The following is a 26,692-nucleotide window of genomic DNA, read 5'->3' as shown; positions in this document are numbered from 1 at the left end:
ACCAACCTTGGCTCCTCTTTATTAACTGTGTGATTAAAGCAGCGTGGGAAAGTTATCTTGTTTACTAATTAAACAAAGGCGAGGAAATCATCTCATTTTATATGGTTGCAAGCCATTCTGTTTATGCCTTTAAAAATACAGGTGTGCCAACCTATTTTTGCTGTTAGAACTAGAGCTTCTCCAAGCAGTTTATGTGGAGAAGAGACTGGAAAATACTTTTCATTGTCATTTTGCCCACAATGTTACTGTGGCAGCAAATAATTCCCCGCAGAAAAATCATGTTACATAGGCCTTAGCAGTGAAGGCCTCAAACGAATTCTGCCTCTTCCAGCAGTAGAGATGATAGAGCATTGACAGCTAAGAGAAATCATAAAGCTTCCATACATTTTTAATATTCTAAAACCTATTATGTAGTGGACAGAATATTATAATAGAGTAAAATAGACCTAATGGAAGAAGTTACCAATGAAGAAACATCACTAGGTAGAATAAATGCATGTCTTTGTTCAAGGTGTATCAATAGATTTCATCGTGAGAGTAGTGTTTTAAATGTTTTAAATTCCTGCTCTCTGGAAAGACTGGCTTTGTGGCATCTGAGGAATTCTCACCCTATGGCCCTCAATGTTGTAAAATACAAAGCCCATTTAAGATACCTTCTTTATGCAGGAGGGACTCTGTCCCAGATTTTATCTTGTGAGTCACCCTGAGATCTTTAGATGAAGAGCAGTATTTAAATCTAATAAATAAAATAATAATAATTTAAACACACGAGATTTCAATCAGTTTTCAACCTAAGTAGGTCCATTAGGTGAAACTAAAACCTACAACACTGGTAGGGACGCGGGTGGCGCTGTGGTCTAAACCACTGAGCCTCTTGGGCTTGCCAATCGGAAGGTCAGTGGTTCGAATCCCCGGAACGGAGTGAGCTCCCGTTGCTCTGTCCCAGCTCCTGCCAACCTAGCAGTTCGGAAGCACACCAATGCAAATAGATAAAAAGGTACCACTGCAGTGGAAAGGTAAATGGCATTTCCATGCGCTCTGGTTTCTGTCATGGTGTCCCATTGCACCAGAAGCAGTTTAGTCATGATGGCCACATGACCTGGAAAGCTGTCTGCAGACAAACACCTGCTCCCTCGGCCTGAAGCAAGATGAGCGCCGCAACCCCATAGTCGCCTTTGACTGGACTTAACCATCCAGGGGTCCTTTATCTTTACCTTACATCACTGGCAGTAGTGATTCTTAATGTCATGTGCGAAAACAGTTCAAAATGAGAGATGTTAGTTCTAAATGATTTCCAGAGCTTTGGCTTTCTAATTTTTTTTGAGGTGCATCCCCACCACTACCCCCTGATTCATGTAGTTGATTATACTGGGTACTGGGATTTTAGAGATTGGTGCTAGACCAACCTGGGATGGCTGAGAGAGTTCCTCTTCCTTAAATCAGTTATTGTTGCCAGTCTGATATACTGCAGTTATATGAAGTCTGTTTACATGGATCAGAAGTAGTGCCCAGAAGGAAAATACTAATTAGCTGATAAAATATTAATTCAGAGAGCATTTTGCAAATCGAGTGCAACAAAATACTCAACCGATGTTTTGTTCCGGTGCTGTAAACACATTTGGGAGATTACTGTGACTACCACTTGGTTTTTTACACCAATTCTGCTTGCAGGAGTTCGGGTGAAATGTATGGAAAAGGCATCCAATTTGCTACTCTCACAAGTACAATAGCTTCTCTTCTCTCTCTTTTTACACATGCACACACATTCTGGACTGCTTGGGAAGCAGTTTTTGTGTGAGTGAGTCTAGTTTCCATGGTTACTCTGGTAGCATGTCACTCCATCAACAAGCCCTAACCTCTTAAGGGGGGTGGGCGGGCTGCACGGCTTTCATTTTCTCCATTATATTTTGAAGGGAGGAGAGAGCAGCTGAGAAAAGGGAAGAGTATTCCCCCCTCCGCCTTTTGTAGAATGAGAGCTTCCTGCAATTACATGCTGCTATTCTTCAGTTTTATCTTCAGTTTGTTTATTTTTAAAGGAATGAAAGAATACCCTCAAAAAGGCATAGATTAATTCATTCCTGAATCTGTGATATGTTGATTTAATTTATTTCCATGCTTTGTTTTTACTGACAGTCTTTTTTTGGGGTAGCTCTAAGCTAGTCATATGCAATTTTATTATGTGCTGTATGACATTTTCCTGATTTTCATAGCAAGCTGCTTCAAAATTGAAATGAAATCAGATAACAGCTTTTAAATCAACCAATTAACTGATACATTCCTCTGCTTCATACAGTATTATACTTATGGTCAACCCCATTTAATCATGGCCAAAGTCAAGCATGAAAATGACTGTTTCACCCCCACCCTACAACCACCCTCACTAGTATTAATCTGGCATCTCCTGTGCAAGTCCCATTTGAATGAATGGGAAGACACATCTTGATGAAGCTAAACCGGTTTGGGTCTGGTCAGTGCCTTGATGGCTGACTGCCAGGAAGTCACACAGACACCACCTTGAGCTCCATGATCAAAGAAATACAGGATATAAAGGTAATAAAAATAAAATTAACATGCTTAAATCTGTCAAGCATGAAACTCACCCAAACAGCTGAGAAAAGGGAAGAGTATCCCCCCCACACACACACTCCATCCCCCTTAGCCCATCTTTACAGATTCTGGGAATGATATTTAAAGAGCCAAAATCTTTAGTGATCCATAAAGTGCAAAGTTAAGCATAGAGACTTCTAAACCTTATATTTCTTGAGGTAAACTGAACACAGGTGGGGGAATTAGAATGCTGGAAGACATAAAAAATCTTTCGCAGATCATCATTTGGAGTGGTATGCCAGCAAACAGTTCATTCCTGGCATTGAAAATTTAGCACATGACAGTATATAGCTGAAAAAGACAGTCCCATAACACAACAAGGTACTGCAGGTGAAAAAGGAACATTAGAAAATGGGACAGAATTGGTTTTGGCAAGTTGCCCTCCTTGAAAAGATATCTCATAAACCAAAAGTATCTAAAGGGCAGAACTCAAGTGACCTCTCTCTTTTTTGACCATGTGGCATGATTTTATTTCCTCTTCGAATATTGAAGCACAAGGTCACTCATTGTCACCAGTATATGCAAGCACCTGGCTCATCTAAGACTTTATAAGAACCTTTACTCCCCCAAATACTGGAACTCACAGGTGGAAAATACTTTGTTACTTATCTTCGTTGTTTGTAAAAGGAATCATTTTATGAGTCAATACTTTATTGCCTTGGTAGGTGCATTCTGCAACCCAGATTTGGAAATGACGAGACAGAATGGTTGGGATGAAATCAGGCCAAATCTTTATTGACTGCAGCAGGCAGAGTATGGGTTGGCATGGCAGAGGACCGGATCAGTTCATCATTCCACTTGTGCCAAACCTCTTCCATGGGAGCTGCCTAGTGCTGAACCCTGTGTGGTGCAAGCCAAGTTTTCAAGGCCTCACTGGGAGACTGGGATGAGGATTCCAGCCAGGCTGGAATTATTATTTTTATATAATTTGATTTAGCTGACTTACCATAAGTATTTTCTACAAATTAAAGATTGGGCCTACCAATTTAGCATTTACTGTAGGGCCAAAACTAGGCTTCTGTCACCTGGGGCAAAGACCCCATTTGTCACACACCCCATGTGTGTTTGCATACACACACACCCCCCCACACACACACAAACTCAAGCTCAAACTCAACACATTTGTTCATAAAAGGTGTAAAAAGTAGTTTGAAGGAGGCTGGAGAAGAGATAGTCTTTCCAAACAGTAAAATTGTCTGTGTAAGTATCTGGCTTTCATTGAACCTTAAGTAGATCACCTCAGAGAGTAGTAGATCATTTGAAGAATTCTAATAAATATTATAACTGGATGATATAAAATAATAATAATAATAATAATGGAAACTGTGATAATGATTAGGCACATACCAGAGAGTAAGTCCTATTGAAGCCCTCCACAAGCTGAGAGCTTCAGTGGCGTCCTTCTAGAGGCTTCACCTTGGGCTGAGACCCCAGCTAGCCCCCGTTAACTATGGCCCTGTTTATGCTCCATATATAAAGTACCGTACTCCAATCATTATTGAAACACAGGCATAAACAAATTGTTAATGAAATGCGTAAGGTCAAAAACCTCAATTCTTGTATGAACTGCCCAAGGCTGGAGGTTACATTCATACAAGTAACAAGCGTGACACTATTCACGACTTAAACCCTTTAAATAAAATTAAAGCCCTTTCACTTTTGTGTTCCTTTTTTCCATATAACCATCTACTACCCAAGCCAAAGATCACCCAAAGTGAAATTCCTCATCAGCTAGACAATCTTAATGCCTACCAGTTTGATTCACCAGACAGAAAATATTTTAGCCCTCTAATCCTAAACTATCAGGTACCTGTTTACATTTGTGTGAACTGGAGTTTACTGTCCACTGATGACATTACACAAAAATAGACAAAACTTTATGCAGTGAAGTTTGGCCCAGCCACATTAAGCATTCTTCTTCTTCTTCTTCTTCTTCTTCTTCTTCTTCTTCTTCTTCTTCTTCTTCTTCTAAGAAGATGTATAAGGATTATACAATAGATAGAAGAAAATTGTGTTGTACAGAATATGCAAGATCTACTATTGGTGATTTCATGAGGCAAGAAACAATCCATATTTTAGAGGATTTGATCGCCTTTAAAGAAAGAACCCTAACGCGTACATCCATAGTTTTGAAACTACAAGAGAATTCAATGTAAATTTCCATCAAATAATTAAAACCACATTTGGTAAACGGTATTAGGCCTTTACTCTGATAGTCAGCCTTTTTAAGTTTTCACAAAAGCGAATCCAGAGTAAGTGAAGCCACGGGTAGCGGAGCAGCATGGTTATAGTCTGTCTTTGTCTCCGATTCCTTGAGACTGACTGAAATGCAAGTCAAACAGCCACGGGAGCCAAAGAACAAAGGAGAACCCAGTTGTCATTATGCTGATGCTGATGCAACATCAAAAAGCGCCTGGCGTCACTGTGCAGTCCGCACATCCGGACTTCAAAGAAGAATAAATATTTGATCAGAATCGACTGTTTCCCTGGACTGAATTTCGAAGGGAAACTTCCCATGTCTTTTGCCTCCTTCCTACCCGGAGAGCTGTAATCCAATTCTACCCAGTGCCGATAATACGAGGTGCAATGGAGCCCTGAGGCCTGCCCGGGCGTGGCTCTTCTCTTTTGATCTCTCTCTCTTCTCTCTCTCTCTCTCTCTCTCTCTCTCCCTCCCTCCTCTCCCCACCCCCCACCCGCTCTCCCTTTCCGGGGCCCAATGAGGTCAGCTCATGAATATTGCTGCATTACCCCGAGCAGCTCTGGCTCCGCTTGGTACCTCGTGCATCCGTGGGCGTGTGCAGTTTAGTTTAGCCAGCCTAAGAGGACACCAAGTGGGGGGTAAGTAACGCTGATGCCGGCGGGAGCCATTGTTCGCAAAGAAAAGGGCAATCGCATAGCAGGGCAACTTAACAAAGCCCTCGATCCTTTGTAGAGAGAGCGCGTGCAAACTCTCCGCCTGCTTAAACCTGGATAAAAGTTCAAAAAGAGCTTCAAAATCTCGGCACACTGGAAATAGACCGTTGCTGAGAAGGGGGGCGGGGGAGGTGAAGATAAGTGAACAAATAGAGCCGCCTCCGAGCTACTGGCTGTTTTCAAGGTAGTCTATGCTAAATGGTGAAGTACGGAATTCCTTCTTTGTTTCTCTCTCTTCCTCTCCCCCCCCCCCTGTTTTAACATGGAAATCTGCAGAGGCGCAACATTCTGCCACCTGATAAACCACGTGATGATGTCCCAGAGATCTAGGGGAGGGGGGGAGATTCTTGGTTTTGATTGTAGCTTTTTTATTTTTTTAATGGGTTATGAAGTTTGTATAGAGAGGTATCAACCGCTGCTGCAACTGAAGGCTTGAAGGAGGTCCTAGGAGGTCCTTGGCAGTTCCTTGGTAAAAGTGATGACTCCGCTGCAATGCAACTTGGAGGTGGGAGGAGGTTGTTAATGTGAAGGACTATTGTGTAGTGTTTTGGCTTTTGCTTTGTTTTGAGAATCTGAAGTTTCATTCAGTAAAACCAATTTGAATTTCAGATTGAAGATGAAGTGTATGAGAAACAGAGATTTCAAATAATTGCTAACATTTGGTAACCTGCAGACTTTAGGGTAATAGAATTTGGATGTAACAATAGTAATAGATATATGTAAAACATTTACTAATATAGGCTGAAATCCCATCTACACTTAGGAATTCTAGAATTAGAAGGTGACTATTTTATTTTATTCACTCTAATAAAATGCGGGTGGTGGACTGATCTTCTCCCATTTGATATATTGTAGTTGCCTGCATTATAATAGATTAATGATGTTTCACTTCTTTTAAGTACTTCATCTAAAATAAGAATCTGCACCATTGGCACCTAAGCAAATAATTAGATAATCTAGTGTTTTTCTGGCATATAACTTTATAGACTGCTAAAATCTGGCAACAGACCTTGTCTATTTCATCGTCTCATGTAAAAGTTTCTTGGTCACCCTCTCTCTATGCTCAGTTTGTCATAATTGTCATAATCTCAATCTGTTGAGATTAATATTGCACATTGAGGCTATACTTTTTTGGATTAATAATAACTTTGAGATCTACCATTCTACTATATATTTTGCCCATTCTTTCCATTAAAAAATGTAGATTAGAAATACAAAAATGTCTGTATTTCAGCTAAAACACACCCTTTGTAGAAAAATAGTCTTTAGCATTTGAATGCACAGAGCTGGAAGTTAGAAGGGAAGTTCAGCAATTCAAATAAAATTCCCTACACTTGGGGAACAAAAAAGAAATACAAAAGTGTGTGTTGGGTTGGATAGGGTGGAGGAAGAAATTAAAGTGCTTTACTAAATAGCTAGATTTGTTTTACATTATTATAAGTATGATTTAGTTGTAACTTGGAACATGTTTTCATTCTCACCTTGGAGATCCTGGTTTTGAGTTCCAAGTCCAGAGGTTCTCAATAATAATTATATTATTATTATTGTTGTTGTTGTTGTTGTTGTTGTTGTTATATCCCGCCCATCTGACTGGGTTGCCCCAGCCACTCCGGGCAGCTTCCAGCAAATTATAGAACCACAGTAAAACGTCAAACACTAGAAACTTCCCTATACGGAGCTGTCTTCAGATGTCTTCTAAAAGTCAAATTGTTGTTTATTTCCTTGACATCTGGTGGAAGGGCATTCCACAGGGTGGATGCAACTACTGAGAAGGCCCTATGCCTGGTTCCCTGTAACCTCAATGGATCTCAGTGTTGAACAGTGGGCCAAACAATGGGAGTGGCGACCCTCCTTCAGGTATACAGGGCTGAACTATTTCTTCTTTTGAAGAAGAGTATATTTTGGATGGATTGGCTCCCATGTACAGATTCAAACCTTGTGTGGCTTCAGCAGTAGTTCTACATCTTATTGTTTCTGATTGTTCCCTTATTATTATTTACCACCAACGTACCTGAAGTAATACAGAAGCTACAAAGGTGGTGGCCTGCAATTTAAATTTGCAAGGAAGACAGTAGAGGGAGGGGAGGAAGATAGGGTTAGACAGGGATGAATGTGAACAAACATGCAGTGAAATCTGGTCCATGTCTTCTTCCTAGGCAAGTGTGTATAGGATTGCAGCCATAGATACCCACATTTATTATTGGGCCTCAGGGTAAAGGGGATAGCCACTATAAAGTGAAATAATGGTGGGGTGTACAAGGCCTGTTGTTCAGCATTGAATGGGCACACAAACCTGTGTCAGCCAATCAGAACAAGACCAAAGCTCACCCAGTGAACAGCTCCCCCAGCTTGTTTGTATGGTTTGATAGTACACTAGTCTGATAGTGTACTAGTTTGATAGTACGCTACCCAGAACCTTTCATTACCCCTTTTGCAGAGTTGTGGGATAACTAGCACAAAGTGCGGTAAAAGTAAGCATGGAATTTGGGATGGGAAAGGCTGGATGACCCATTTTTAAACGACTGTATGGGACCAGCCCCACTGGCCTCCAGAAGTACTTAGGAGCAAGTGACTAGATGAACTAATTCTTTTAAGAATACTCCGGATGAGGTGATTTTGAGCGTTTGGAACCAGAAAATTAGCAGTAGAAAAGGCTCCCCTCCCCGGAATAGCAAATGTTTTTTCTGCAAAGCTGGAGTGCTCTCAAAGCAACCCCCAAGGTGACGACTCTGCCTTGGAGGAGAACGCAATACTTTTTGCGCCTGGGACTCTTCGCAAACCTCGTGGCGCCGCTTCCAACTCCGCCCTCTTTCTTGGAGGCACACGGTTCCCATTGTGGCGAGCTGGCTTGGTGATGCGCTGCTGAGTCATTTACGAGCGCTCTGTGTGTGCCTCTTTCCCCAGCTCGGAGGGCAGCTAGGGAGGGACGATGACCCTTGCGGGGCCGGACCTTTCTGCGACGCCTGGGAGATAGCATCAGCCATGAGCCAGCCGCCTAGCGGAGGCGCTGCTGCTACCGCCTCTCCTCGCCTGCATCCAGAGGGGAGCAGCAGCCGAAACAAGCAGCAGCAGCAGCAGCAGCGAGCATCCTCTCCAGCCAGACCCAAGGATTCGCCCGTCCGCCAGCCCTCCCCGGCTGCTAGCTCATCCCGCTCCGCGACGGCTGCTGCAGCCGTTGCCTCCAAAGCAAGCTCCGCCCGGCAGCCGCCGCCGCAGCAGCCGCTGCCGCCCGGGCAAAAAGCGGGCCGGGCGAAGGGAGGCGGAGTGGGAGGGGACAAGGCGTCCGCACAGCCTGCGCTAGCGAGGAGCGCGGCGCCGCTGGGAGCTGTCCAGGGCGGGGATGGTGCTGAAGTTCAAGCCGCCACGCCCCTGGTTCCGGCAGGAGGTTGCCCGAAGGCAGCGCCGAGGCCTGCGGCTGACAAGCGGGAAGCGCCTCCCAGAGACCCCGAGCTTGCCTCTCTCGGAGCCGGAGAGCAGCCGCAGCCGCCGGCTGCAGAGGAGGGGGAAAGGGAGGGCCCCTTCGCGCTCTCACAGCCTCCACCCAAGAGCTGGAGCCGAGGGAAAGCGGGCAGGCCTCTACCGAAGGGCGGAGGGGACGCAGCCCCGGCTCCTCCGGCCTCTTGCGCGGCAGCGAAGGGCGGCGGCTACTGGAAGGAAGGATGTCTGCAAAGTGAGCTCATCCAATTCCACCTCAGGAAGGGGCTGGCAGCGGCCCAGATGCAAAGCAAAGGCAGCAGCTCGGGGAACGGCGAAGACGCGGCCGCCAAGCAGCCTTCGCCTGCCTCGTCGACCCCGTCGCCAATGGCACTGGCTGGGGCGGAAGAGGGCAATGGGCGCAGCCGAGCCGCCGAATGCGCCTTGAGCCTCAACCCGCAGCAGCAGCAGGAGCTGCAGGAAGAGATGGAGAAACTGCTGGAGGAGAATGAGACCCTCAAGGTGAGCAGAAAGGGGGGGAGGGGTGAAAGAGTGTGCGCCAGCCCAGAGTGGGGAATTCCACTTGTAGAAGACAAAGCAATCGATCAATAGATGGTAAACCTTCTGGTTTCAAAATGGGGAGGAGACACAAAATGGGGAGGAGACATATTTTGACACAAATAGGAGCAGCTGCTACATTCCACCCACTCCCATAAAAAAGAAAATGTTTATATTCTGCTGCATTTCTGAGAGGGGGAGCTCTAGTTCTCCTCCTGTGCTACCCCTGATCAAACATTGGATTGTATGCATTTGATAAATTCAGCTTTTTGGAATAGCAGTCAGAATATAGTAGTTTCCCAGCCAGACCCTTACAGAGCATCCATGGCTGACATGCCAAACCATGAGCATCCATGTTCATTATTCCCCTCTCATGTGTGAAGCAGTCCAAATTTTGCCATGTGCAAATGCGTCTTCTTTACATGTCTTAAGGGAAATGTTTAAAGTAATTATTCTTTTCAGATCCGATGGCTCTTTCCTGCTACCATTTGTTTCACCTGTTAAGGAAGGGATTGCATGCTACATCTCCTTAAGATAAATACTCAGGAGTTGCATACTATCATATCAGGAATAACTATGTGGTGATGAGATAGGGAAGACCAACATGCCTCTTGCTTTGCCATTGAAGAGCTGTTAAGTGCAAATAGTGGGGAGACTATGGGTTGTAACCAATGTTAGTCAGAGTAAACCCATTGAAATGAATGGACTTGGCTATATTAGGGCCATTACTTTTTAGTAGGTCTACTGAGTATCTAGTAGTAGATACAGCTCTGCTTACTTCTTGTTGCTGGCCACAATGGATAAGTACCATTTACTTATGATTTATTAATGGATTCCCTACCGATATACATGTTGGCATATAAGAGCTATTATGGGGGCAGGCATAAGATAGCAATGGATACATCTGTCTAAAATATGTGTAGATTACCTGAAGGTGCTGTTTGTTATTGCTTTTAGTAATAGCACTAAAGGTGCTATTACTTTATGTGAACTAACCTTATATGGTGGATTTCTGTCTGTCTTGTCTGAATGGGTGTCAGAATGAGATAGACGAGCTAAGGACCGAGATGGATGAGATGAGGGACAGCTTCTTCGAAGAGGATGCCTGCCAACTGCAGGAAATGCGCCATGAATTGGAGAGGGCCAATAAAAATTGCAGGATCCTCCAGTATCGCCTTCGAAAAGCAGAGCGCAAGAGGCTCCGCTATGCACAAACTGGGGAGATTGATGGAGAACTTCTACGTAGCTTGGAGCAAGACCTAAAGGTACCATGGCAAATGGTGGAGGGAGCTGGTAAGGGGAAGAACACTTAGGCTAAGAAGTTGCTTTGTTGCTTTGACAGTTGTTTCATTGACCTCTGTATAAAGCTACCCAAGGCTCTACAGAGGCCATTTGAATGGGCAAATGTGTCTCGAAGACAAAAGGCTCCAACCTTGTAGTTGATACACTACCATCACTACAATATACAGTATCTCACAAATATGTGATGCAAACCTTGATGATGCAATCAGATTTGATTTAAAGAAACTGTAACATAATATAATTATGTTAGAGGCCTAGATCTTTTCCTCCTACGTTATGACTAGTTAGCCAAATTTGTATTCTCTTTCCATATTAAAAATTTCAGTGGTATGTTTTTTACCTTTTCTCTCCCTAGATTGAGAGACAGTCTGTATTCTAATTAACCGTATTTCATAGACAATTATGTTTCCCATAAGAACGAGTGAGTCATTCTCTCCTGCTGCTTTCTGGTAAATAGGAGGTTTCTGGGTTGCTTCCAGCCAATCATTTTTCCTTTGACTTGCTGTAACTAGGGGAAACTAAGATTAAAGCCACAATCTTATGTAGGCTTGTTTGGGGGAAAAGGCTATTGAAAGTGATCATTGCTTTTGAGAAGATATCAAACTGTAAATATAATAGCATGCTAAACAAAATGTTTAAAAGGCTAGCTGAATGTTAATAGATAGAGCTGTGTACCAATAGATGAAATTGGATCTTACAGATTTTTACTTTTAATGGTTGCTATACCAAGTCTACACCAAGATGACTAATAGTTCCTTACTTGTTTTTACAATTTTAAAGTACCACATGAACTGTTTTCTAATATATTCAGTTTTTTGTCATATCTTCATTTTTTTATCTTCATATCCATTAACCTAATTGATCTTTCAAGGTATGAAGATAGGATGTGAGAAAAATCCACGTAAATGTGTAAAGTGACAAAGCCTGTAAATTTGGAAAACAGATGACTTACAATTTAATGAACAGTCACTCATTGTGAGAAGTAAAAGGCATCTTAAGTATTTTTTCATTGTATTCCCTTTTACAGTGACATACAGAAGCCACACACCTTTAAAACGATTTGCGCCCTACTCAGGCATACCAGTGAAAATTTCTCCTGCCCAATTAAAATTTGTAACCTTGATTTCTAAAGCATTACTGGATTCATCAACCAAGGGGTACAGCCCCAGTTTTCATGTTAGTGTCAAGGAGGTTTTTCCACTGAGAAAAGTGAATGTAACTAAGACTCTCAAGTTCAAATCGAGCTTTTGGTTGGGCTGTGCCTAGTCTTCTAATGGAGAGAGATGGTATTTGATGTGGGAGTTCCTGTCACGTCTTAGCCATGTAATAATCAGGAGTACATTGGACTGCATGAACTAAGCCCCAGTTAGGCTCCTTGGTGGGGAGAGTAATTTATTCAACTTCTAATGGAATTGAACCTCTTGGTCTCTTCCAACTCTGCAGTTCTATGATTCTATGCAACTAATAGAATTGGAAGAGAATCTAGAGATAATGTGGTTGAACCCCAGACTCAATGCAGGATTTGCAGTGCAGGATGCGACTACAACAAACCGGACAGACAATTGCTCAGCCTCTGTTTAAATAATCAGGAGATCCCACCACCTTGTGATACAATTTGTTCCGCTGTCACACAACTTTTACCATTAGGAATATTTAGTGGAAATATACCTCCTAACTGGTCAGAATGCTACTCTAGCTTCAGAATTATCTACACCAACTCAGTTTTTGTTGGCAGACTACTCATATAACATAGTTCTGCTATAAATATGACTTTCTGCTTATTTGAAGTTTTAAATACTGTTGCATTTAGGTTGCGAAGGATGTCTCAGTGAGACTTCACCATGAGCTGGAAAATGTGGAAGAAAAACGCACCACCACAGAAGATGAAAATGACAAATTAAGACAGAAGCTAATAGAAGTAGAGATCACTAAGCAGGCTTTGCAGAATGAATTTGACAAGATGAAAGAGGTCAGTACTCACCCCTTTCTTGGGGAATTGGGGAACATGGCAAGTTTTTGCTCCACCCTGAATTTCATAATTGTTTAAATAGCAGTTGGTGTGCTTAATGGAAAGAGGGCAACTTGCATACAGAGTACAGCTACAGTCCAGTTTTGCAATCCTGCTGTCCTGCTTCTTTTGAATGCCCAATCTTTTCTAGTTCTCATTTCTGTTGGTTTGGTTGTTGAGTCACTGCATTTCATTCAAACTGCAATAAAATGTCCACAGCTTTTGAAACACGAAGAAGTTTCAAGCCGGTTTTGTATGTAGTTGCTGTTTTACTGAATAAGCAACCGCATGTTGCTTTCCCTGTGAGTCATGAAATCCAGCCTTTGAATAGCAGTTTGCCTCTTTAGATGTGGATCATACAGTAACTAACGACTGCAGTCAACTTCTCTTACTTGCTTCTGCCAGGATAAAACTCCTGAATATTTTTCTTGCATTATTTGCTTCAGCATTTGCTCTGACAAGTCCCACATGGGATTCATATTTCACCAGAGATCTATTTCTTCGGCTGTTATCTTTGTTTTGTTTTTGAAATTTACAGGCTCAAACACTAAATTTTTCACCCGGAATAGTCAAGACATAAATAGATGTTATGGAAAAAAAGAAAAGAAAATATTAACTATCCTTGATGTATTTAAAAATCATGAATAGTATTGTGAATCCTGATTTGGGGGGATTTCAGTCTTCTCTTGATTGCTCATTAACTTGCCGTTGAATCACAGTTGTTGGATTTTGATAATACCAATGAAGTGGCAGAGTGTTGAGCTCTTTTTGCTTACCTGTTCATCTGCTTCAATTAAGTTCTTTGGCAACAACCAACAACTAGTGAATAGTCAGTAGATCTGTTTGCACCTCTCTTGATAGCAGTGTCAACAGGTGTGATAAGAGGTAAACAATGCTTGAACTACAACACACACTGAAAATTAAAATCAAAGTTTTACCTTGAGACTAGCAATACCCTGGGGACAGGGGACGGGACTGAATGCTCAGTTTTTGTTTTTCTGTGACAGAATATGGAAAAAGTCATTTCCATAATATGTTTGGGTATGATGATGAAGTTGATAACAGTAAGACCTGCAATTGACATGCCTTGCACACAGATGTTCCAAGTTTCTACCTCCGACATCTCCATACAGAAGCTATGAAAAAAAACCCTTTCTGAAATCTTGGGAGAGCCACTAATCAGTAAAGACAATACTGAGCTAGATGAGCTAGCGGTCCGACTCTGAATAACGCAGCAGCTTCATATATTCCTGTCCTGTTTCAGTGAGAATCCAGCCATGGGCATCCTGGGTGGATTAGAAAGTGTGTGCAATGGATCTCACCCTGGGCTTTTGGAGAATGCTTACAGTACTATATTGTAATCCCATTTTGGGGAACAAGGGGTGTGGTTGCAGATAAGCTGCCCCCTTGGTCCTGGGGGAATCACCCTTGTTAACACCCTCATTCAGAATGACAGAGCCCATGAGGAAGAATATGACTTCATCTCTTGGGGTGCATTTGTTAAACAGCTTTCTAAGTACTCGTAGGTAACTTCATGGGGCTTCCTTCTCAAGCATATGGGGGATTAGAGGGAATGTTTGAGTGGCATAACAGCCAAGTAGTTGGTTTGACATTTTTCTTTTCTCTTGTGATCAGGAGTAGAATAAGTGCAAGGCTGGCCAACAGCGAGTTGTATCCAATGCTAGTCCTACTCAAGTAAGCTCATACAAATTAATGAACATGACAAACTTAGGCCCATTAGGTCTACCCTGAGTAAAACTTATATGGATACAACCCATATTCAAGCAGGATCCAGAGATGCATGTTTTACCCTGTTTAAAATGTAGTATCCAAAATTATCTTTAGTTGCTAAGAACTGCTTGTATAGCTGCTAATGACATTGCAGGGGTCTTTTTTTAAAAAATAAATCATTGCCATGGTATATGTGAGGGATGGGAATCAGTGTGCAAAAGAATCATGGCATCACAGATCCCTACAAGACTTGCCAACATATTTCAGGGCCTTAGGAGAGAATACTTTCGTACATAGCTCAGCAATATATTGCATTCCTTGCACGTGGAAGGGCCTAACCACATGTTTTATGGAAATGCATATAACAGGTTGTTTATGTGTTTTTTTAAGAAAAGCAGCATTGGGAGGGGGCGTTTTGAACTGAAAAGTGATGGTGTGGTGCTTAACTATTTCCTTGCTGGCTGCTATGGCACTTCAAATGAGCTCTCCTACCATACTCTCTTTCCCATGTTCTATGCACATATTGTATTCTGTTTTTGTTATATATAAGATTTATACCCTATGCCACATCATGTATGATCTTGGAGCAGGTTGCAACAAATTAATTATGTTGCATGAATACTTTTTATGGATTCTGGTTTTTAAAAATGTATTACAGGCCTTCGATCCGGACATATTAATTAATATCCAAAGGGCTGCAGGAGGTGGGGGAGTTTTCAGTTGCCACTGGAAGTGAACAGATCAGGAAGAGACCAAAGTTCATGGGGCTAGAATTCCACATCTGCTAATGCAGAGAAGGCCCTGTCTGCAGAGCCATTGACTATTTTTCTTTCTCTGTCAATTATGTTACCTTCAAAAGGTCCTCACCAACTGACCTCAAAGCCCAGCTGGATTGTTTGGAGAAATATAGGTACATATTCACCTAAACACCTGTAAACATGAGAGCAAAGAGTTGGACTCATTGGCAGGGTTTGAGTAAACATTCACAAATGTATATAATAAAAAGGTATTAGGAATTAATTGGGGAAATAATACGCAGGATGAATAAATTGAAAGTAAAACAAAGTAGAAGTATGAGGGAAGTCCAGGGGAGGGGGGGGCAGGGAAAAAAAGGAAAATTGTTAGAGAGATGTTTCATAAAAGATGTATATTTTGAAAAACCAACAAAACTATTTTTAAAAAATAAACATGAGAGCAAGAGTGGTACATATCTTCCATCTTCTCCACAACAAACTATGCTCTGCAAAGCTGCACCCCCCCCCCTATTTTCTTTTCTTGCTGTTTCAGATATTTGCAAATAATGTATCATTAGCCTGTTCAATCCCCAGCATCTTCAGATGAAACTGAAAAAAGATTACTGTATCTAAACAAGTAGGAACTTTTGAGCCTGCAGCATCTTCATGGCAGAGATACTCTGAGACTGTGTTGAGATGATGAGCAGCCCCAATCACCTGTTCAGACGGATACATGTAGGAAGGACAATACTGTGTTGCATCTAAGTACGGGTCAGTGTAAGAAAAAATACCTCCCACTTTCGGCCCTCCAAGTAGCAAGGCAGTTTCTATGAGGCTTCAACAACTGCACGACAAGGAATAAATAAAAAGCTTGCAAAGAAGGGACTTTCAGAGAAGATTCAAGTAAATAAGGATATAATGTCCTGTTGGTTTCACTGCCAGGGCTTGTTATCCTCAAGGCTTGTTATCAGTCTGTTACATGCCTGCTGGTAAAATAATAATAATAATAAATAATTTATTATTTATACCCCACCCATCTGGCTGGGTTTCCCCAGCCACTCTGGGCTGCTTCCAACAGAATATTAAAATACAATAATATATTAAACATTAAAAGCTTCCCTAAACTGACACCTGGTTTTTCTAGGGGGTTGGCTTGAGTCTAGGCAGGTTGTGAGAGATCCCAGATGATCCCTTGTATTAAGCTGTTTACAGAGAATCAAAGTCTCCAGAAGAAAACCATTGTGTAACCAGCAAAGTGAGTTTAGTGAACAATGTGAACTGTGCTGTTTTCTTATGGATGTGTTTTGAGAGACAGTCTCTGTGTGCAAGTGTTATCTGTGAGCCTGTGTCAGAGAAATATCAGCTCAGACTTGATCTTGCTATGCAAGCTTGAATTCCTGAACTGCGATAGTAACCAGGGCTACATGCCCAAGAAGAGAGAGAGAAAAAAGGCTGCTATAGAGACTGTGATGGGAAGAAAAGGTCATCATCATTCTCTGGCATTTCAGTGCTCTGCCTGCTTTTAGATTAAAATGTTGGGACTTAAACAGAGAAGGGAAATGAATTTTACTTCTAGGGACTTTGTCATGTGTATCCCTCCTTATTTCCCCCCCCCCTCTGATAATCCTGTTTTAGTAAAATATATATTTATTAAAAAGGCTAAAACAAGGAAAATCACCATTACTCTTTGCCAAAGTAGGGCATAGCAGCACACGTTTACATAGAGGCCTTCATGACCTATGGGAATTGTGAGGCTAGTAGCAATGCTGGATCTTATACCACAACCATGAAGTAGTCCCTCCTTTGCAGGGTGAGCACTAGTTTTTGTGTCACAAGCTAGCAGGAACATTTGAAAGGTCAGTTTTCTTACTGATCATTATTATTTATGCAGCTACAATTTGTACAGCTGCAGCACCCATAGCTGGGAAATTAATGGCATCTTTTTTCCAGAAGCAACATATTGCAGTTTAAAGCTTAGAAATGTTGAGATATCTCTCAAACAAAAGTGCAACCTTAGCAGGACTCACATGGATCCTAACCAAGAAATAGGGACCAGCTGCACATCTGTTGCACTGTAAACTTACCATCTATGAAGTCCATAGACTTCAAAAATCAAAGTTAAATTTTCTCTGAGTTTATTAAGAGCTGAGGAGGTAAACTTTGGTAGACTCTCACTAATTTGTGAGTGAGCATGAGGGATTATGCCATGCTTGGAAATTATAAAGGTGGAAATTTGTTCTATTTTTTGTTGGTTCTTCCTAATATATGATAAGCCTACTATAGCTACACCTGGTAGGAGCATCGAACCACTATCCTTTGGGAAACAATTACGGCTGATTCAAATGGTGCTGAAAAAGATCCAGGGGCTATGGTGGAAGTAATGCCTGACCAAGTGTATCTACAAGTACAGCTGTGCTTACCCACTGTTAATATGCACAAGCTGCAGACGTTTCACTGATCCCCTCATATGAAGCAGCTCTCTAGGAAATGTTGGCTGTATCTGTGGTTGTGTGAGATCAGATATTACTTCTTCCATACAGCCTTAGCAAGCATGTCCAATGGGTGATGAGAGAGCTGTAGTTCAGCAACATCTGGAGGGTCTGGTTCACTGCACCAACCCTAGATGGAACTATTTTCTAACATCTGAACCACTCATTTAGATTTGAGGGTCTTTTCCCTCCTGTCTTGAATTATAATGAAATGCTAAATCCATGATAGTTGAAACTTGCCTCTAATGACTTCCCTGCTTTAGGTTTCAGATGGCTGGCCATCAAGCTTAGGAGGTATTCGCTGAGCACATGCTGTCATTCTGCTTACCTAGAATAAAGAGAGACTTAGGTTCATTTAAACCAGGCATCCCCAAACTGCGGCCCTCCAGATGTTTTGGCCTACAATTCCCATGATCCCTAGCTAACAGGACCAGTGGTCAGGGAAGATGGGAATTGTAGTCCAAAACATCTGGAGGGCCGAAGTTTGGGGATGCCTGATTTAAACCCTGATTGATAGTGAGTGTTCTGGAAGCTCAGTTACCAGAAAAATACCATGCTAGAGGTTTGACTACACCTTTAATTTGAATATTGTAGATACCAGCAGTTTGCATCCTCGATAATATGACTCAGTGTAATGATTATAACAGTGTCGATGCACCAGGACCTCTTTCTGCACTGAAAATGTTAAGAGATGAGAATACCTACCAGCTGGAAACTTAGACCTCTTGATAGTTTCATAGCTCTCAAGATCATGTCTTGAGAAAATTTCTGTTTGGAAGGTGCAGGGTGTGTTGGGGAGGATTTTCAAGAAGGCCTCATGCAGATTAATCTTATGCCTTTTAACATGGGTTAACCATTCTCCCCTGCCCTGGTAATATCATAGTGATTAACTTAGCCTGGAAACATACAGCTCAAGAGAAAGAAAGAAAAATGCACATTGCCCAGCAGATGTCAACCTGATAATAATAATAATAACAAAGGATTATTGCAGTGAATAGGAACAAGTGTGGCAGGGGGTTGGGTAAGAGAAAGAAGATTAGTCTGCTCTTTGCTCTATCAAAATGTGCATTGGGTTAGATCCACACTTAGTCATGCCTAGAGTATTCACTGAGTTAAGTTCTTATATTTCATTGGGTCTTTCGCCAGGCTGGATGTGTGTGTGGATTGCATGGAGGTGTCAGCACTGCTGACTGAACTGATCTCTCCTTTCTGCCCTCCCAACAGATAGGTGGTATCCCTGCTAGCAGAGCCCAGTGGGAAGCTCCCAAATGACATATTCTGAAGTTGGGGAAGGGGGCATGGTTGAGCTGGCCTGGGATCTACAGGATCTTGAGCCAGTCTTGCTGCCAGGATCACAGTTGCCATGTCAGGCTGTGAATAGGGTCCAGATCTCAAGGGTTGAGCCCAATCTTCTTGTACCCCCTGACATGCAAAGCCCCATGAGGCCGGTGGGGGTTAGGATTGAAGACAAAGTGTAAACCTGAAAAGCAAGACGTTTCCCTCCTCAGATTCTGCAAGGAACCCCACCCAATACTAGGATTGGGCACCGTTGGTCATTTGTTAGACTTCCAGATGAGTTCCAGACTGAGCCATCGTCCAGAGTGCTGGTCCTGTTCCCATAACTTGCAGTGTGACTGGCTGTTCCCATTTCTGACCAGCAGGGATGAATATTTTCTTTGCTCCAGGATTACCTCAATGTGATAATGTAAAATGGATGATACCCCTACGTTCATGTAAATGCAAGTACTATGGCTAAATTGAGTTGTGGATGGCCTTATTTTGTTGTGTTTTTCAGTAGCAACGTGATACTAAAAGCAACTTAAACTGCATGCATTTGATTTTTTTTAAAAGAAGATAGAAGAAAGTGGTATATTGCTAGGTGTTCTACTGAAAGATTAGTATGTTGCATACTAAAATTACTCCTGGGTATGCTTCATATTCAAAAGAAGGATAAAAAATGTTTTTCTATTTGGAAACCTATGCATTCGGCAGGCGAAAGAGGCTATTAACTTGTCATAAAATGTTTTTCACAAAGCTCTGGTCCTCAGTATTCATAAAGATGTAGGACACGTTGGGAAAGTGTAAACAGCATTTGTCAACTCAGTGATGCAGAACTGCAGAGAATAGCAGCATCCTAAAGTTGCCTCATCTACCTCTGGTGTGGTGAAAGAAGAATTGAAAGCATGTAGATCTCTTTTAAACTACAAGATTTCCATGTCGATTTTTAATGGGAGGGGATAGTTTTTTTTAAAAAAAATACATCATTTGTACTTACATACTTTGAATATTTAATTTATTAAAAATAATAATTACAGAATGCTATTGTTTTGTAAGGGATTATCCTGGTATTGTTTCAAGGTAAATGTCTCTGGATTGTGGAGCCAAAAATATTATGGGGAAAAAATAGCTGGAAGTTTTGTCTTTTCAAATGATGTTTTAATGGATTTGCATTGTGTACACTTTTCATACATCTGTTGACTACATCTGACCTTTATGTCCTACCCCTGATCTTTATTTTTTGCAGTCCATGAAAAGAAGGGGAAGCAAGGACCTTCAGAAATCAGAGAAAAAGTCACAGCAGACACCCACCGAGGTGAGCTCAAATCTACCTGCCTATTCTGTGGTCTAGCTCAGGCATAGGCAACCTTGGCTCTCCAGATCTTTTGGAACTACAACTCCCATGTTCCCTGACCACTGGCCCTGTTAGCTAGGGATCATGGGAGTTGTAGTTCCAAAACTTCTGGAGAGCCAAGTTTTCTCCTTTTCTCCCAGGAGATCAAGCTGGCATATATATACTTCTCCCCCTCCCCATTTTATCCTCACAATAACCTAGTGAGGTAGGTTAGGTTGAGAGCCAGTAGCTGGCACAAGGTCGCCCAATGGGCTTCATGGCTAGTTGAGAATTTGAACCCTGGTCTCCCAGCTCCTAGTCGTACACTCCAACCAATACACCATACTGGGCTTGGAATGCAAAGATTCATGAGTGCAAGTGTTTCCTTAGTCAAGCAAAGGAAATCTGATGCTGTTTTTGTGGCACTTGTTTGCTAGAACACAGCCCAAATATTAATTATAATTAATTCTCAGTATCTATGCACCTAAAATGCAAAGCCTGGACTACTGTTGAATGGCTATAACAGTGATAAACATAGATCACTATTATATGGCAATAAATGTCACAAACTATTCATTGTAGGATAACATTGCCCTTCATTTTATAATGCCAGGAGTATGAATCCCTTGGTCAGAATCTCAGCTATTCCTCAGGGGAACTTAAACAGATCAATGTATTGTAGATAAACACCCTACACATAAAAATATATGTGAATACATCAAACACAAATGATTTTAGCTATGCTTCATCTGTGAATAAGGTTCCCGAATCTCCTTTAGATGTAGCATCAGATTTTGCTCTTATGGCCACGGCACAGATCTTTTTGTAATTGAAATATGGGTCAAATGGAGGCTCGCCTCTGTTGAAATGAATGTAGGATGGGAAGACTCCCACTATGTTCTTTGGGGGTCAGTATGCTACACTTCAGTATTTTCTTTTGTTGAATTGTCAAGTGGTGTTTTGGCTTGCACGCATGAAGTAACTGCTGAATAACCATTTCCTTTTGTAAGGAGGACAGTGAAGATCTGAAATGCCAGTTGCAGTTTGTCAAAGAGGAAGCTGCCCTGATGAGGAAGAAGCTGGCCAAAATAGACAAGGAAAAGGACAGATTTGAACACGACCTGCAGAAGTATCGGTCATTTTATGGTGACCTAGACAGTCCCTTACCCAAAGGGGAAGCAGGAGGTCCACCTACCACAAGAGAATCAGAGCTCAAGCTCCGTCTGAGATTAGTAGAAGAAGAAGCCAATATTCTGGGAAGGAAAATAGTGGAGCTGGAAGTGGAAAACAGAGGGCTGAAAGCAGAGCTGGACGACTTAAGAGGGGATGATTTTTCAGGGGCAGCCAACCCCCTCATGGGGGAGCAGAACGAATCCCTCTCAGAATTACGTCAGCACCTTCAGCTAGTTGAGGACGAAACTGAATTGCTGAGGAGGAACTTGGCTGATGTAGAAGAACAAAACAAGCGCATCACGACAGAGCTGAACAAATACAAATACAAGAGTGGGGCTCACGACAGTTCAAGGCACTACGATAGTGTCAAGATGGACGCGCTGCAAGAAGAGCTCAAAGCTGCTCGCATGCAGATCAATGACCTCAGTGGTAAAGTCATGCAGCTCCAGTATGAGAACAGAGTCTTGATGTCCAACATGCAGCGCTATGATCTGGCCTCTCATCTGGGGATCCGGGGCAGCCCCAGAGACAGTGATGCTGAAAGTGATGCAGGGAAAAAAGAAAGTGATGATGACTCTCGGCCCCCACACCGCAAGCGCGAGGGGCCCATTGGTGGGGAAAGTGACTCGGAGGAGGTCCGCAACATACGTTGCCTGACCCCCACTAGAAGCTTCTACCCAGCGCCAGCAGGGTGGCAGAAAAACTTCACCGACCGGCAGCAAATGAAGGACATCCGCTGTGAGGCGGAACGCCTGGGCAAGACGATAGACCGTCTGATTTCAGACACAAGCACCATAATAACAGAGGCAAGAGTTTATGTGGCAAATGGTGACATGTTTGGACTTATGGATGATGAAGATGATGGCAGTCGGATAAGGGAGCATGAACTTCTTTACCGGATAAATGCCCAGATGAAGGCGTTCAGAAAAGAGCTCCAGACCTTTATTGACAGACTAGAAGTTCCAAAGTCTTCGGATGACCGAAGTACAGATGAACCTTTGTCAGTGAGTCAGGTAGATTTTTACCTATTAAGCCATCCAGGTAAAAAAATTCAGCCCAAGATGCCATGGATATTTGAGCCACATTTTCTTAAAATTATTATATAATAGTCTTCCTTTTACATTTCTCTGGCTTAATTGTAAATTTGCCAGATTAATGTTAGTAACCCAATCACAATACAGTGGAACCTCGGTTTTCGAGCGTCTCAGAAGCCAAATGTTTCGGTTTTCAAATGCCGAAAACCCAGAAGTAATTGCTTCCACTTTCAAACATGCCTCGGAAATTGACCAGCTTCTGAGGCATGTTTCTCAATTTTCTCAATTGAATCTTCCAACTGCCCTTTGCGCCTCGGTTGTCGAACGTTTCGGAAGGTGAATGATCTTCTGGAACGGATTACGTTTGTCAACCGAGGTTCCACTGTATTGGATTCTTAAGACTGTGTGGGGCTGGCATCAGTACTGGCAATTGCATTGGATCCCTCATGGCTCCTGCTCCTCAGACTTTCTTGTCTGGGCTTCCCCTCTTGCTTGCTTGCCTGCCAACTTCCTCCCTGGCAAGCTGTGCCGGATTTACGTATAAACTGAACAAGCTATAGTTTAGGGCCCCACTCTCTTGGGACCCCCCCCAAAAAAAAAATTAAAGGGGAAAAACCCTGGATGTACATTTCCAAAAAATAAGATAAGTTCAACAATTACTTTGATAAAATACGCATTTTGTTATATGCAAATGGCTTTAGATACCTATTAGGTCCATAAATTACCATATAGCATATATTCAACACAAAAAACAGTGACAATTTGTTGTTGACAAAGGACAGCTGGACATATAAAGGGCCCCATTACTGTCAGTAGCTTAGGGCCTAAATCCGGCCCTGCTGGCAAGCAACCGTGGTATTAGCAAGGGGGAGCCAGCAGCACCATATTGCACAAAGGAGATGGTGGTCTCACAGTGAGAGTGCTGCTGCTGTTTTCTGTGCCCACACACACACAAAATTAACAAACCAACCTGGAGTCAGCACTATATTCAGCTTTACAAGATGTGCCAAATCTATTGTGGAGGTTGGCAGAAGACTCTCCCCACATCCAGTAGAACATCCAGCTCAGAATCTAGCTATGATCCCCTTCAGCCTCCCAGTCGAGCCCATGAGTTCCTGTCCTCTTGCCATGCCTCTCCTTACCCTAACCGCTCAGCACAGCAAATAGACTTCTTAAAACAAAAAATCACAGGTACCAATGAAAGTACTTTTTAAGCTTCCCAGCTGTGCAGAAGGATGGTTATTTTGGGGGGTGGGTGGGTCACAGTTGGGGAGAGAAGGTTAATCCCTTCCTCCCTATGTGTTCTCTCATCACAATCAGATATGATTGAAAAAAGGCCCCCAATGGCTCCAATGTGAGGGTTTTTTAAAAAATCCTAATTGCTCCAGTTGCAACATTTTTAGGGAAGAGATTGCAAGTGAGCAGGATTAACCTTCCCTTCACCATGCACTTTGACCCTCCTCCCCATTGCCTGAAAATCACTGCCTCCCCATGTGGCAATTTGGCCTTTAAAAAGCCTCACATTTGTGAAATAGCCGGAATTGCCTTGGAGTCTCTTGCAGAAGCCCATGCACTAGTTTTTGAAACCTACCCCTGCATCTTATAATTCATTGGAATGCCAGGGTTAATAATCTAAATCATGTATTTCAATGTGCCTCTGCTTTGTCAAAGCCACAGGGTTTATTTCTACATTAAGTGTGAAGGTTTTTAAAATTAGGGCTGGCCCAGACTGTCATCAGCTGTAATGCTCTGGTATGTGGTGGGGCAATGCCTTCTTAAGGTAAAACTTTTGAGGTGAGAGACAAATGCATGTGTGCATTTCCCCCCTCAGAGATGGTAGAAAAATCCATGAGAATTATGTGTCAGGGAGTACAGATGCATATGCATGCTCCTCTGGTCATATACTACATAATATACATGGTAAAGGTAAAGGTAAAGGGACCCCTGACCATTAGGTCCAGTCGTGACCGACTCTGGGGTTGCGCGCTCATCTCGCATTATTGGCCGAGGGAGCCGGCGTATAGCTTCCAGGTCATGTGGCCAGCATGACAAAGCCGCTTCTGGCAAACCAGAGCAGCACATGGAAATGCCGTTTACCTTCCCGCTGTAGCGGTTCCTATTTATCTACTTGCATTTTGACGTGCTTTCGAACTGCTAGGTTGGCAGGAGAATATACATGGTAGGAGGTTGCAAATTTAGACTCAATGCACCCCAAAAAATCAACAGCTTGCCAATGTTTGAATTTGTCCTGACATTCATGTTTAATGAATGGATGTGGTTTTAACCTTTCCTCTGTCAGTAAATCATAGATGCAATGAACGTAGTGCTGCCCATTGCAAGTGGATGGAAATGAAAAGTGAAATAAAATTTCACAAACTGGCAAAAGGAAAACCAAATAAAAGCATGGCAGCATTTTCATGAGACAATTTTGATGTAATCTCAGATCTAAGGCAATATAGTCAACTTCAGAATACCATTGATGAGAATTTGTTTCCAAGATAAAAGCAATCTTTTGAAAATTGATCTGCTAAAACTAGTCAGCCCAAGCACACAGTGTCTTTGCAGGTCTAGGTTCCAGATACTGATTTTTTCACTCTCTGGAAATTTGTTTGCTTATTGTTTCATTAATATAGCATTATCTTGTCTTTGTACCTTCCCAGATGTTCCAGCCTATCATTTTACTGATTCTCATCCTTGTATTATTTTCATCCCTTTCTTACACAACAATATTTAAGCTTGTCTTCCTTTTCACACTGTTCTTTGTGCTGTAGACCTTTTTTTCATCATTTTACCATTCATTGTAGTATTATTTTCAGTTTGTTTTGTTTTGTCCATCCCTCCCAAGACAAGAAGTGCAAGAGCTATAAGTTTCTGTAGCCATCACTACTGTTGTAAAAACACTGAAGACTACTTGTTTGAAAGAAGGCAAACCAGCCCTTAGGTGCCAAAATGCAGTCACACAGGAAGCAACGACAAACAGAGGACACCATCTCCACAATGGAATTGATTGTGGTCATCAAAAAAAAAAAAGCTAGGTAAGTAGGTTAAAAACAGATATTCATTCTTTTTATTTATCTATTTTATTTTTAGGGGGGGAAATGGGAATAAGGCTGTAAACAGCTAATAGCTGTTTCACAGAACATTTAGTAAACTATACAATAGTAGAAATGTTGCATGTTTCCCCTCCGTGCAATGCTTATACAGTGGTACCTTCGACATCTGAATGACTCGACTTCTGAAGGTTTCGACCTCTGAAGGTTTTGACTTCCGAAGTCGGCAAACCCAGAAGTCTTTTCGCTGCACGTGCATTCTGCACCTGCACCGAAGCACAAAATCGCGCTTCGCACATGCGCAAAACAAACGCTTCGACAACCGAAGGATTCGACTTACGAAGAGCGCTGCGGAATGGATCGCCTTCGTAAGTCGAGGTAACACTGTATTGTACTCACTGCAATTTGTGTTCTTCAGAACAGAGCTGTGAATTTACCGGGTAACATTAATTTTACATGGAGTTTGCCTGTCTTCCTGGCAGTTGATATATATATGCAGAGCTTCTACCAGCATCCTTTGGGAACTGAATGTATAGCTCCTAAGTCCTGGATCAATCCTCTGGAACATTGAATGACTTAACATCTCGTAGTAAATGTAGATTTGGTTTAGTTTAAAGTCTGGTGATACCTGAGTGGTATAAAATGTCAGCGACAAATGTCAAAATAGCATGGATAATGATGTAGATCTGGCCTTTATTGACCAAAGCCATGGTGAGATAGAAAAACAACGAAGGATTTCACTTTTTGTGTCAGCTGATCACTTATCAGTGTGCAAGCATCTAATTCCATCTCACCCCCAAATATGCCATATTTTTGTTTGAGGGAAAATTAGGAAATGACCCTTAGGTGTTCTGTTTCCATTAACGTGAATGCAAACTTAAAAACAAGTCAATTTGGGGAAACAGTGGAATAGCTTTTGGAATAGCTCAGTTGGTAGAGCATGATATTCTTAATCTCAGGGTTGTGGGTTCAAGCCCTACCTTGGGCAAAATATTCCTGCATTGCAGGACCCTTGTGGTCCCTTCCAGCTCTACAGTTCTGTGAAATTCTAGATACAGTGGTACCTCT

General features: G+C 42.2%; 1 protein-coding gene across 1 annotated transcript; it reads left to right on the top strand.

Annotated features, from left to right (window-relative positions):
* The first annotated feature begins 8,482 nt into the window (after window positions 1-8,482).
* On the top strand, window positions 8,483-25,679 carry MTCL3 (MTCL family member 3). The gene is made up of 5 exons (XM_060272668.1): window positions 8,483-9,456; window positions 10,533-10,757; window positions 12,605-12,763; window positions 20,281-20,349; window positions 21,378-25,679. Exons 1-5 carry the CDS (start codon window positions 8,503-8,505, stop codon window positions 22,644-22,646), a joined length of 2,676 nt encoding a protein of 891 aa, XP_060128651.1. The 5' UTR covers window positions 8,483-8,502; the 3' UTR covers window positions 22,647-25,679.
* Window positions 25,680-26,692: the final 1,013 nt, after the last annotated feature.

This window comes from Zootoca vivipara, chromosome 3 (genome assembly GCF_963506605.1).
Source record: "Zootoca vivipara chromosome 3, rZooViv1.1, whole genome shotgun sequence".
Lineage (NCBI taxonomy): Eukaryota > Metazoa > Chordata > Lepidosauria > Squamata > Lacertidae > Zootoca > Zootoca vivipara.
This window is presented reverse-complemented; position numbering and strand designations above follow the sequence as displayed.

Excerpts from the sequence above, each read along its gene's own strand:
- MTCL3 (XM_060272668.1), top strand. The coding sequence starts at position 8,503 with ATGAGCCAGCCGCCTAGCGGAGGCGCTGCTGCTACCGCCTCTCCTCGC. Across the intron at positions 10,758-12,604 it reads GCTTGGAGCAAGACCTAAAG|GTTGCGAAGGATGTCTCAGT; the intron begins GTACCATGGCAA and ends TGTTGCATTTAG. Across the intron at positions 20,350-21,377 it reads CACAGCAGACACCCACCGAG|GAGGACAGTGAAGATCTGAA; the intron begins GTGAGCTCAAAT and ends TCCTTTTGTAAG.